Consider the following 13,713-nt stretch of genomic DNA (forward strand, 5'->3'; position numbering starts at 1 on the left):
TCCTAGGATAATTAAGTCCGCTCAAAGACGATGGACTTGGAAAGGAAATAGTATTTGCCTACACCAACAAACTAGAGGAGATCCTCAGTCGGAGAGCAGCAAGAACGGGAAAAGTTGTTAGCATGCGTCAAAGGCTAGCTAGGGCTAAATTGTCGATAATATTTTGCTCGAAAACCCTAAGGCTCACGATTTTATTACTTAAAACAAACGGAACTATTTGCCGAAGTGCATCAAAATGAAAAATCAATATGTCCCAAAATAGACAAATTGCTTTGCATTGTTCACTTCATAGGCTATTTCATGCATTTCTTTTTTTTCTTTGACAAAGGAATTTTTATCAATAAAATGGTGAATTACACATCTAAGGGGATTAAAATGTGGTCTTGTTTAAAATGTTGTCTGATCTAAGAAAATTAAAAAATTTAATTATGATTGGCAAGATGTTTTCTCTTAATAATAATATGGGTAATTTAAAATATTAATAATCAATTATTATTGTTGTTGTTAATAATTACTTTGGATGTGAAAAGAGGATTTCGAATTCAGAAGTCAGAATCAGTGCATTAGACATTAGATAGCCGAAGCTCCATATTATTCGACTCAACACCTACAAACATCTGTTTATGTAAGGATGCTAAACCCTTAGCACTTGTTGGTTGGCAGACATTACAAAACTTAACCAATGCTTCTTTAATGAAAAGCAATCTTATAAAAATAAAAGCACTTCTTAAGGGATATCCTATTGAATTTTGCTGCTGGTTGGTTACTCAACAACCCATTTGTGTTACAAAACTGCCCAATAGAAAAGTTTAAACAATAGACTTAAAAACCCAATTCAGATATATTAGTTACTGAAATTATTATGAATGACTATGTTTATCGTCAACTTTGCTCATTTATCAATAATTCTTGCACTAAAAAAAATAATTGTAAATCTTACACTTTGGGCTATTCTTACTTTCTTAGTTGAGTTATAATTTCTTTTTTCTGAAAAAAAAAATATATATATATATATATATATATTTTAAGATCAAAAGTACGTCATTTAACGAAATCTCACTTACAGATTTAATGAAGCCTCACTTACAGACCATGATGAATTTTTTGACCTTATATAAAAAAAAAATTAAACAAAGTAAATTAAAATAGTTGCCGAAGACAATAAGAAAATCTGCAAATGGTTTCATTGCACAAACAATATTAACCCTACGAGAAGGTATATACGTAACAAGAGTTAATCAATCGGGGACTCTGTCATCGAAAAAAAAATCGAGGACTCAACTAATCTAATAGTCAAAACACGAAGCTTGATAATACAAAATGAAGAATTTCAAAAATCCAGGTTGTCCCTCTACCAAATGCCAGAAATTAGATGCTGCCAATGTCAGAAATTAGTACAAGCATCTTCGATCGAAGTAAACACAATGAGCACTAAAATCATATCAGGATGAGGATAGACTTGTAATCCAAAGTTTGGCCCATATTTGGACCCGATCAGAATCTCGAATCACAAATAATCTTAATCTAGACGCTAGTAGTAACTCACCAGCACGAGGCTCGCTCCAAACACTATCGAAGAAAGCCATCACCACCACCACCACCACCTGTAAGAAAGAAATCCGCACTAAAACCGTAGACCATGCAGGATAATCTTATAGTACATCGACCCCAAAACCGGCCACCAGCGACTCCAATATCAAGTGGAAAAAAATTGCACCCAAAGAGAATAGATCAGGAGTACGTCTGTGCATCATCTATCAGAGGAGAAAAACGTAGACCATGTCCCAAGGGATAGTTGAAATTAATCTAAGAAAAAGATATTGAGTGCTTCAATATTAATTAATGACACGTTTACTTACTTGGAATGAAAAACAAATCATGAATCGGAGACAACTGGAATGGGAGAAGAAATGAATCGATCTTGATTATGGAGGCATTAATTGATTCCTAAAATAATCTTCTCCCTTTGTAATAAAATTTTTGAGTATTCAGGAATCGATTTTTGACAAGGAGGTGAGACCTACATCCATTCCGATTTCTTTATGTGTTAGTAAACGCATGTATTCTTCTATCCCGGAACCATTTCGATTCATTTATTAATAAACGCATGAATACTTTTACCCCAAAAATATTCTCTTAATTTTCATTTTAAATAAGTAAACGTGCTCTTAATTTCATAGTATAGTAAAAGTATAACCCAACATATTTATGTTATTTTAGAAAATTAATATAATCTTGTTAACAATGAAATTGAGTATAATAAACCCATGCCGTCAACTTTCAGGTCTACCCATCACATGGGACTGACAACAACTTTAACAACAGGCACAATCTCGTAAATATCTTCAACTCCAATGTCATTCCACATTCCTACAAACCATATAACCCATTAGTCCTCCAACCATATTCTCATACCCGTTATCAAAAGAAACTTTCCGCCATCTTTTTTGTCCAACTCCAGTGGAGTGGAGCGCAGCTCTTACTTTCCCCTACTTTTAAATTCCACCAATCTCCGGCAAAATGTCGACGGGAATGAGCAAATGCAACAAGCTCCGACGCATAATCAGAATCCGTCAAATGCTACAACGCTGGCACAAGAAGGCTCACCTCAAGGCCTCACCGCTTGCGCCGTCGGACGTCCCAGCGGGACACGTCGCCGTCTGCGTCGGCAGCAGCTGCAGGAGGTTCATCGTGCGCGCTACCTACTTGAACCACCCCATCTTCAAGAAGCTTCTGGTGCAGGCCGAGGAGGAGTACGGCTTCGCCAACCAACCAGGACCTCTGGCCATCCCATGCGACGAGTCGTTCTTCGAAGAGGTTCTTCAGATGCTCTCCAGGTCGGACTCTGGTAGATCCGGGAGGTTCTTGAGCCTGGAGGATCTCCAGAGACCCTGCCATGTTGATACTTTGAACAAGCTTCAAGTTCTGGATGAATCCTGGCCTTTGCTCCACGGGAAGGCTGATAAATCAGTGTGTTAGGTCCATGTTTCAGTCGAGGGTTAAGCTAAAAGAGACTATATATTCAGCTGGGTTTCTGAGTTGCAAGAAGTTCTAACATTTTTGGTTTAACAATAGTGTTGTAGTATTCTTTTGGGTCTATTATTAGAGCTTTCCTAAGAGGAGAATTTGTGCATTATTAACTTTTTTTTTTTTTTTTTATCCTGTGTATTATTAAATTGATATTGAGAAACTGTACAATTTAATGCTCGTCTTTTTTAGGTTTCTATGTTTGTACGTACACTTAAAGTTGAAATCTGTTTATAGCAAAAACCTGCGAAATTGAGAGAACTGCTATCAGTCATAAATGGAGAGTTCATATTTATTGATCAAACAACTAAAAATCAAAATAAACAAAATAGAATATGAGAATACAAAATTATCAAAGCTTATGCATGTAGTCATAATTAATTACATTAAACTTTTATATCATAGTTGTGAGAACCAAAAATTTCAAAAATATTAAATTAAAAATATAAAGTTGAGGATATCATCGATAATTATATCATTGAATTTCTTGACAAAGTGGTAGTTTAAGGGATCGATCAAATGAGGGTGACCTATATAAAGGAAAAGGGAAAAAAGAAAAAGATAGTTAAATTTAGGTCCCTACAAATATGGGGGAAAAGATTATGTAGAAAAGTGGGAGTTGCTAGCACCTTGCGATCATGGGATTGGCACACTGGCGTGTATAGAACTTCTAACTTGATGAATTACCAACCTTCCCTCTCTGTGGTCAAGATCATTTGACAAGTTGACAACCTCTATCCTTTAATGTATGATCCCATCACATTCTAAAGTAGAGTAACTCAGGCAAATTCTAGGAATGATTGACGCCCTGAAATGCGTCAATTATGCACTTCTACACCGTGAGGATAAAGGCGTGCAATCAAGAAATTTGAAACTTCGCACAATGATGAACTGCGATCGTTTTCATGCCAGCTAGTTTTCAGCTACTGGAAAGTTAATAGTATACAATGAATGTGTTAGAATTTATGAACTTAAGAGCAAGTCCACCCGTTGAGCTTGACCGGTCAAGATTATTTACTGCTTTTTTGCCTTATATTTCTACTATCGAGGCTGGCAGGTCAGATACTGCTTACAAAATGTCACGACTAGTCAAGTTTTTAGTTGAGTTCTTGCATGTGTGTTATCAATTTGCATATATCTGTGCACATTGGATTAATTAGATGTTGAATTAAATACTATGTCATGTAAGCTTTCATTAATTAAATTTTTAGTATTTTTTTTATCTATGCTTGATGTGTTGTACATTTATTGTTAAAGATTTATTGTTAGTATTGTCGGTTAATATCTTCATAATTAGCTGTTTGTTTTACTCTTTTTCTAGTTGACATAGATATTGGTAAGAGAAAAAATGGACAAGTCATGGATTGATTGGGCAGATTGGTGTTCTAAGCCATATTGTGCAAAATAGAAGATTTCTTGGCCGTTGCATATGTCAATAGGGATCTGAGTGCAAAGGATATATTGTTCTTGTAGAAAATGTGAAAATCATGAATTCTTTGAAAAAGTAGTGGTGTGACAACATTTTTGTGATAATGGATTTTGAAAGTATAAGAAATGGGATAAACATGGTGAGTCCAAAGATGGTGCTTATTCATTAAATATAGATCAAAATACAGGGTCAGATGATTATATAATGAAGATATGGTTAGACTTGTCAAAAAAGCTATAGGAACTGCAAATGTTGTTAGACCACATGATGAATCTGCTTGTTGGGTCAAACGAACTTACTAAACATTTCTTAAAGTTGATGAAAAGTGCAAACTTTCCATTATATCCTAGTTATAAGAAACATACAGCCTTGTCATTCATTGTTAGACTTCTACAAGTGGAACTATTACATCCATGGACGGACACATCTTTCAAAGACTTGCTTGAGATATGTGATGAATCTATACCAGATGTAAACCTTCCTAATTCTTATTATGAAGCACAGTAGTTAACTGAACCTTTAGGCTTCACGTATAAAATAGTGGATGCTTGCCCTAATAGTTGTATACTATTCAGAAATGAAGACATAAATCTTGACCAATAATTGATATGAAAGGCATTTCGATGGAAAGATAATGGTGGTAGTACAATGAACGATTTGGGACCGGGGAAACAAAAGCAGCAAAACAAGCAAGATATTTTCCTTTGAAACCAAGGTTGCAGAGGTTGTTTATGTCCTCTAAAATGGCAACGCTTGTGAGATGGCATGCCAAGAAATGAATTTACGATGATGTGTTTAGACATCCTGCTACTCTCTTGTATGGAAGAATTTTGACAATAAACACCCAAGTTTTTTTGGAGACATTCGAAAGGTAAGGCTTGGGTTGGCCTCAGATGGATTTAATCTGTTCCGGTCTATGAAAATAATTCATTGTACTTGGTTTATCATACCGATTCCTTACAACTTACCCCCAATGATGTTAATGAAGCAATGATATCTATATGTGCTTATTGATGAACGAAAAAGACCTGGTGATAAGATTGATGTTTACAAGCAGCCACTCATTGAAGAGTTGAAGGAATTGTGGGATAGGGTGCAGACACTTTTGACGCATCAAGCAATCAAATGTTTCAAATGCATGCTGGATTACTTTGGACGATTAATGACTTTTCTACCTATGGTAATATATTAGGGTGAAGTACAAAAGGTGAATATGCATGCTCTTCTTGCAACTATGAAATTGATTTTGTATGCTTGCCAAATGGTAAAAAGTTTTCATATGGGAGCAGCATGTGGTTTTTACCTTATGATCACAAGTATCCGAAGGATCCCAGGTCTTCTTGCAAGATCTTCTCACACAGCTTCAGTGTTACATCTCGTACGTAAATTTCCCTGTTTACTAGTCATTTGGGCAGTAAACGACAATTATCTTTACTTTTACCTTCGTTTCGAAACTTTTAGGGGCACTAAAAATTGACTTTTTATCCTGTTCACTTTTTGAAGAAATTTCCATTTGGAAAGTTATAGAGGGTGTTAAAACGAGTTTGTGGACACGCGGCATGCTAAAATCGAAGTTCATACGAAGAAATTATGATCTAAAAAGCTGAAGTTATTATTTCAAGAAACCTACTTTAAATAGCAATTGACCCTTCCATTTTTAGAAATTTCCATTTCAGTCACAGCACCGACATTTCAGTTTTCCTCGAGACAAATCCAGATCACTGACCTGACCCAAATCTGAAATCATGCAATTTCTTTGCCGTCCAGCCACACCACCAGGTGTTGTTCGAACCGCCTCCTCCTCCTCTACAAACTCATGGGTGTAATTCAAGTTATCCGGCCGTGAGGAAAGAGAACGAGAAAAGCATTCACTGTGCCGAACGGAGAAACCTGGTTAGATCTTCGTTTTCCAGCCACCTTCGGCGACACCACAAAATGGATTTTGAAGGTCTTGCTATGCTGATCATCCCGGTACAAGCCTTATAGCTCTATTTGATAGGAGAAGCAAGAATCGAAGCATTGAAGGTTTCGGTTTCCCTAAATGTTGGAGGTAAATTTTGGCTTCCTTAATTAAAACTGGCCTATGTTGTAGTTAGAAGGGGTTGGGGATGTTGTAGTGAACAATTTGGCATAGGTATTGCTACCTAATTTGGTGGTCGGAGAGGCGGCGCGTGAGGCTCACCCTCAGCCACTTGTGGCTGCGCATAGGGGTGCGTACGGCCACTTCAGATATTTTGCTTTGGTCTATTATGGAGAGCTCATCGTTATGAGCATGTGGATATAATTGATTCTATTATCTATATGAAGTTTCTTACACAAGAATGTGGTTGATGGATTGATTGATATGGGCAAGTTTTTTTAAACAATTGTGCTGCAAACTAAATTGTGCAGCAAATTTGGAAGAGGCGCGTTCTTTCATATTGGTAACCCTTTGTGATCTTCAGAAGATATTTCCACCATCTTTTTTCTTTATGTAATGGAACATTTATCTGTACGTCTAGTTGAGGAAGCATTAACTACCGGTGTTGTGTAGTTTCAATGGATGTATTAAGAGATATCTGTTAATTTTAAAGGAATATATACATATTAGGGCTAGTCCGGAAGCATCAATAGCTAAAGTTAATCGGGTGGAAGAGCCTATTCAGCAAGCCCTCTAGTTAATGATGAATAGTGTTGTAGTCAAGGGTGTGAAAGAAAAACGTTAAGTTTGGGAATATTTGTTTCAATTATCTAGTTTGGTAGATCATTTTAAGTAGGAAAGACTTCTTTATGTGGTTGGTTTAGTTAATTGCAGTCTGTACTTAGTAATGAAATTTAACGTGGCACTTGTTAGTTATGGAATAACTAAGATAGCTATAAAATGGATGGAATATTTTGGTACTTTAGATTGTTTAATTATATCCTCATGTTTAGATGTGTAGAATTGTGGAAAAAATTGGGTTTGCAAAATTGGTTACGTCGGTTATTGGCTATTATTAAAACCTACATCTGGAAAATATTAGGGCATGGGGCTGTGCCTCCCAGCTAGGCTGGGTTCCAAACCCCTTTAAAAAAAAAAAAAAAAACACTAGGGTGGTGATAGCCGTAGCAATTCTAGAAGGAGCTAAAATTGGCGGGAATTAAATATTAAGTACAAAATTCAATATGCCGGTTATTTTAAAAAAAAATTTGGAGAGAAAATTATTGAATTTAAAATATATTCACATTTTAACCTTTCAGTTTTTAGGTCCTAATGTATAGATCATCTCTGCAAAATTTCAACCAAATTAATGATCGTTAAGACATTAAAAACTGCAATTTACAACAATGAACACGAACGGTTTCGGTTCGACAGATTCGGTTCGTTCATGTAAATTGCAGTTTTGGATAATTTAACAATCATCAATTTGGCTGAAAATTTGCAGAAGTGATCTATACATTAGGACCTAAAAACTGAACGATTAAGATGTGCTGATGTGAATATGTGATCGAAAAGTGGCCAAAAACTGGAAATCCGTTCCATAAGCTTAGGTAAGGATATCCTTACCTGAGAAAAATCCTATAAATATATATATATATATATATATATATATATATTGCAAGTGACGGGATCTTCCGTAGCAAATAGGTTACTTGCGACGCCATTTTCAATTGATACATGTTGTGACATAATAAGCAACAAAATTGATTACGGCCCCCATTGTTGTCGCTAAGTTAGGTATTTACTACGACATGTTGCCATAGCCATGAGCAGTGGCGACGCCACCAATGACATCAGCCTAATTGTCATCACCTAATAGCGATTGGTTTTTCGTGACAATAATTTTACTTTCCGCCATGGCCACTATATATATATATGACTAAATACTTGTTACTCCTCATACTTTTCTCTTAAAAACAGTTTAGTCCAAAATTTTAAAATTAAATAGGTTAGTCCTTATTCTCTCTAATTCTCACACAATAGGTCTAAAATGACTATTTTACCCCTCACTCTTTTTTTATTTGTTTTTTATTTTTTCTGCTTTGCTCTCTCATCTGTCTCTCTCTCCCCCATTTACTCCTCGGCGTTTCTCTCCACACCGGCCAGTATCCACTTGCGACAACCTAGTGACATTAATCGGATTTGGAGGCTGAGGATCCATCTTCGAGCTTGGATCCAAGCTTCTTGATGTCCATGTAGGTGCAGAAGACGTCATCTTCAGAGCCGAGCTCCTTAGAGTTGTTGGATGGCGGTCAAAGGGACTCTGGAGCAGATCCAGGTCATCAGGGATTCGGAAATGGACCTCCGATTGGGCGCGGTAATGGTAGGAGACTAGGAGCCACGAATGGCTTGGAGGCTTTTTGCATTGGTACGATCGTCCACTAATTTTTGCACATCTTCTACGACCTCACCCGCCGCCACTTCGTGCTGGAGGTCATCAGGAAGAATGGCTGCCTCGTGGAGGGGGTTGTCCACCTCCCCGGAAACCTTCCGGTCAAGTTCGATTCGCAGGATCTGCTTCAGATTGGGGATAAAGGGTTTTACTTTTTGTTGTTGATAAGGAGTACTCTGGGTCGACCTATTAAGCTCAGGCATTAGGCGGTGGCGGTCGGAGGCGGTGGTGGTAGTGGGAAGAAAAGGAGGGAAGGGTATGATGGTTATGGGTATAGTGGTGGGCTAGGTTGCTGCGATTGTGTTGCGGCAAGTGATAGGTCTCCATGGAGAAGAAAGAAGGTTTGGGTGCCCAGAGAAAATTATGGGTAACTGTGTATCGGCACGTGGGCCATTTTCCGGGGTCGCCGGATGACGCAGAGGCTGGACCAGACTCGTCAGAGGCCGGTGAGTACACTAGTAGTAGAGGTGAGTTGCATGGTGGTGTGAGAGACTAGTCATGGAGGAGAGAGAATATGGGAGAGCTTTTGAATTGGAACTCCGATGTGCGGCTTTCGGCTGTCCATTGTCGCTTTTGGGTTGTTTGCTTCGATTACAGCAGCCATTGATTCCTAAGGTAAAGCTTCTAAATTGGAAAGTTCATAGCAGAAAATTGATGAAGAAACGGATATGTAATCCTGAGAGGGAGGGAGGAGGGGAGAGAGAGAAGCAGAAAAAAAAAATTAAAAAAAGAGAGGAAAAAAAAAAGTGAGGGGTAAAATAGTCATTTTGAACCTATTTTGTGAGAATTAGGGAGAATAAGGACTAACCTGTTTAATTTTAAAATTTTGGACTAAAGTATTTTTAAGGGAAAAGTATGAGAAGTAACAAGTATTTAGTATATATATATATATATATATATATATATATATATATATATATATATACAGATCCTTTCCAGAGCGGAACTCCGCTTTGAAATTAACATGTGATGTTCGAGATTTTGGTCACTTTTCGGTCGCATATCCACATCTTGACCATTCAGTTTTTGGGTACTAGTGTATAGATCATCTCTGTAAATTTTCAGCCAAATTGATGATCGTTAAGGCATTGATAACTGTGTTAAAGCTAGTGCGGTTCAGGTTGATAGATTCAGTCAGTCTATTGGTTTAAGCGAGTTAAATACCTTAACGATCATTAATTTGGCTGAAAATTTGCAAAGATGATCTATACAGTAGTACCTAAAAAATAAACAATCGAGATGTGGATATGCGACCGAAAAGTGACCGAAAACTCGAACTTCACATGTTAATTTCAAAGCGGAGCTCCGCTCTGGATAAAATCTGTATATATATATATATATATATATATATATATTTTGGACTAAATACTGTTTAGTCCATGAGCTTTTGACTATAAAACACTTCCGTCCATGACCTTCTAATTTCACACGTTTAGTCCCTGTACTTCAAAATTTCAGACCAATAGGTCCTTGCCATCTAAAAGTCGCGGCGAAATGTCTATTATGCCCTCAGTTCTTTTTTTTTAATTAATTAATTATTTTATTTTTTTTGGAAAAGGAATTTTTTTCCCTTCTTTCTTTCCGTTTTTATTTTTCTGGTTTTTTTCCCTTTCTTTCTTTCTGTTTGAAAAAATAAATAAAGAAAAAAGAAAAAATAATTATTTAATTTAAAAAAAAGAACTGAGGACATAATAGGCATTTCACAACGACTTTTAGACGGCAAGGACATATTGGTCTTAAATTTTGAAGTACAGGGACTAAACGTGTGAAATTAGAAAGTAAAGGACTGAAGTGTTTTATGGTCAAAAGCTCAAAGACTAAACAGTATTTAGTCCTTTTTTTTTTTGAAGTGACATGAAGGTACCCATTTTTAGAACTCAATCTACGTCCCTGATGAAAAAGAGGATGAGTGATATTTAACTACACTAACTCGATCCTAAACTTCTACTTCATACCTTCATGAACTCAATGGACTCTATATGCTGACTTCACTGAAAAGAAGCCTTTGTTTTGTTGGCGTGAGTCATGCCGTGTAATATTAGGATTGTGAATATTGTATTATTATTAGGAATGTGTAATTAGTTTCCTAGTAGGTCTTGATGTATCTTGTATATATACTCCGTTCTTGGATAAGGTAAATAACGCATTAGACCCGCTACGTACATCTGGACAGTCCGCACTCGATTGGACCTCCAGACCTGTCCACCCAGTAGGCCGGCGAAGAACCCATCCCGGCTTCCACCCTGTCAGCAGGCAAAGCACCAGTCCTTGCTTTCGGCTTCGGCGTCATCTTGGACAGTGACTCAGTCCTTACTTCTGGCATCATTTTGAACAGTGAACCAATCATTGCTTCCGTCGATGAGAACAGTCCCCTCTCTCCTTCAGCGGTCTCACCTGCTCCTGCATCACCCAAGGTATGTTCTCACCCTTCTTTATCTAATCCATCTTCTGTGTCAACTAGTATTCCCACAAAAAATTTGCCTAATCGTTCATCCCGTGGTCAGCCCCCGAAACACTATGAACCTACTCTGAATGCAAAAGCTAAATACCCTATTGCTAATTATGTGTCGATCCATAGACTGTCTAAACCGTATGTTGCCTTTGTGAATCAATTGTCTTCTGTGTCTCTTCCTAGTAAAGTGCAGGATGCCATGAGGGATGGGAAGTGGATGCAAGCAATGACAGTCGAAATGGATTCTCTTGAGAAGAATTGTACGTGGGAGTTAGTCGATCCCCTTACCACCCGAGAAGAAGACAGTTGGTTGTAGGTGGGTGTATACCGTGAAACACAATTCGGATGGATCGGTGGACATGTACAATGCAAGATTAGTGGCTAAAGGCTACACTCAGAAGTATATGGGGTGGATTACGGTGAGACGTTTACACCGGTGGCCAAGATTAACACAATTCAGGTACTTCTTTCGTTAGCTGCTAATCTTGACTGGCCTTTGCAACAATTTGATGTTAAGAATGCATTCTTGCATGGTGATCTGCACGAGGAGGTTTATATGGATTTGCCTCCTGGATATGGCACTTCTACTGGAGAGCGTGTGGTGTGAAAATTGAGGAAGTCTCTCTATGGTTTAATGCAGTATCCTAGAGCTTGGTTTGGTCAATTCACCAAGTTCATGAAAAGAGTTGGGTACCGGTAGAGCAATTCAGATCATACCTTGTTCCTTAAACATCGGTGTGGTAAAGTGACTGCTTTAATTATTTATGTTGACGACATGGTTGTGATAGGTGATGACTTTGAGGAGATTCAAAGATTACAAGGTCAGTTATCTTCTGAGTTTGAGATGAAAGATTTGGGTAATTTGAAATATTTATTGGGAATTGAAGTTGCTCATGGGAAAGATTGTATTGTGTTAAGTCAGAGGAAGTATGTTATAGACTTGCTAGCAGAAACAAGTATGCTTGACTGTAAACATGCTGACACTCCTATCGAGCAGAACCATTAGTTAGCAGAGTATTTGGATCAGGTACCCACAAATAAATTGAGATATCAGAGGTTAGTTGGCCGGTTGATTTATTTGTCCCACACTATACCTAATTTAGCCTATGCAGTTAGTGTGGTGAGTCAGTTTATGCATAATCCCAGTGAGGCTCATTTGGATGCTGTATTTTGTATCTTGCGATATTTGAAGTCTGCTCCTCGGAAAGGGTTAATCTTTTCCAAACACTGTTATTTGGGTGTTTTTGGATACACATATAACGTCTCGAACCTGAATTTACCAATTTACTAGTCATTTGGACTGTAAACGACTTTTACTGTCGTTTTGGTACTTTTGGGGGGCCCTAAAAGATGACTTTTTGTTCGGGTCAAAATTTGAGAAAATTTTCTTCATGAAAATTGTAGAGGACGTTAAACCGAGCCCGTGCATATGTAATACGTAAAAATCAGAATTCGTATGTGAAAGTTATAGCTTAAAATGTGAAAATTACTGTTCATGGTAATAAGTATATATATGGAAATTTACTGTTGGTAGGTTTCCATTTTCGGAAACCTCAGTAACTCTCTCTCTCTCCTTTGTTTCCCGAGTTTTCCTCTTCCCCTTCGGCCTCCCTTCAATTTCCGGCGAATCTGCTTCTTCCGGCCACCCAACGACAAACTCCAGGCAATGGGCCGCGCTCCTCCTCCTCCTTGACACACCTACGGTGGTGATTCAAGACGATTTGGCCGGAATTTCACAGATCGAGCTTCCAAACTTTACTGTAGCAATCGGCTTCAATCATCAATTTCTTCCAATTCCGGCCATCTCCGGCCACAAAACCAGATATAGTAGAAGCGCCTCGAGCCAAGGATCATTTCCCCTCAAGCTTCTAGCTTCAATTCGTGGTGTGGAGAGTGAATCGAAGAAATTTCAAAACTAGGGTTTTGAAATTTCTGGGCTTGTGTTCACTGGCCAAATTGGAGCTCTTCAAGGTAAAATTGGAACTTGTTGTAGTTGAGAAAGATGTTGGGTTTGTTGAGTAGGTGGTTCTGCCAAATTTTGGTGGCCATCAGAGGTGGTTGCTGCCGGCGCGTGTAGCCCACGTGCTGCCACTGTAGGTGGCGCGTGGTGGCACGTAGAGTGGAGTTTTTTGGTTTCTATTTTTAGCTAATTAAAATGTACATGAGTTGTGGAGGTTGTAAATGTGATTTTGGTGAAGATTGGAGAAGTTGTAAATAGATTATGAATTTTCGAAAAGTTAAGAGTTTCGGTTATTGAATTTGAGAATCCGACCGTTGGATTTCTCTCGGTTCTGCCCTAGAACCTTTAAACTAATGAGTTGGTATTGGTGGTGAAATTTGAGTTGAATCCGAAAAGAAATGGAGATATTGAATTACGAGGGGTTTTCAGGATTCATTTTAGATTCGTATTAAATTGTCGAATTGTCACTTACGGATTATAATTGTGTACAGGG

At 37.8% G+C, this 13,713-nt stretch overlaps 1 protein-coding gene across 1 annotated transcript; it reads left to right on the forward strand.

Moving 5' to 3' along the window:
* Window positions 1-2,389: 2,389 nt before the first annotated feature.
* On the forward strand, window positions 2,390-3,125 carry LOC112173585 (auxin-responsive protein SAUR50). Its single transcript, XM_024311244.2, has one exon. It carries the CDS (start codon window positions 2,521-2,523, stop codon window positions 2,977-2,979), a length of 459 nt encoding a protein of 152 aa, XP_024167012.1. The 5' UTR covers window positions 2,390-2,520; the 3' UTR covers window positions 2,980-3,125.
* The last annotated feature ends 10,588 nt before the right edge of the window (window positions 3,126-13,713 follow it).

Source organism: Rosa chinensis, chromosome 6 (genome assembly GCF_002994745.2).
Source record: "Rosa chinensis cultivar Old Blush chromosome 6, RchiOBHm-V2, whole genome shotgun sequence".
Classification (NCBI taxonomy): Eukaryota; Viridiplantae; Streptophyta; class Magnoliopsida; order Rosales; family Rosaceae; genus Rosa; species Rosa chinensis.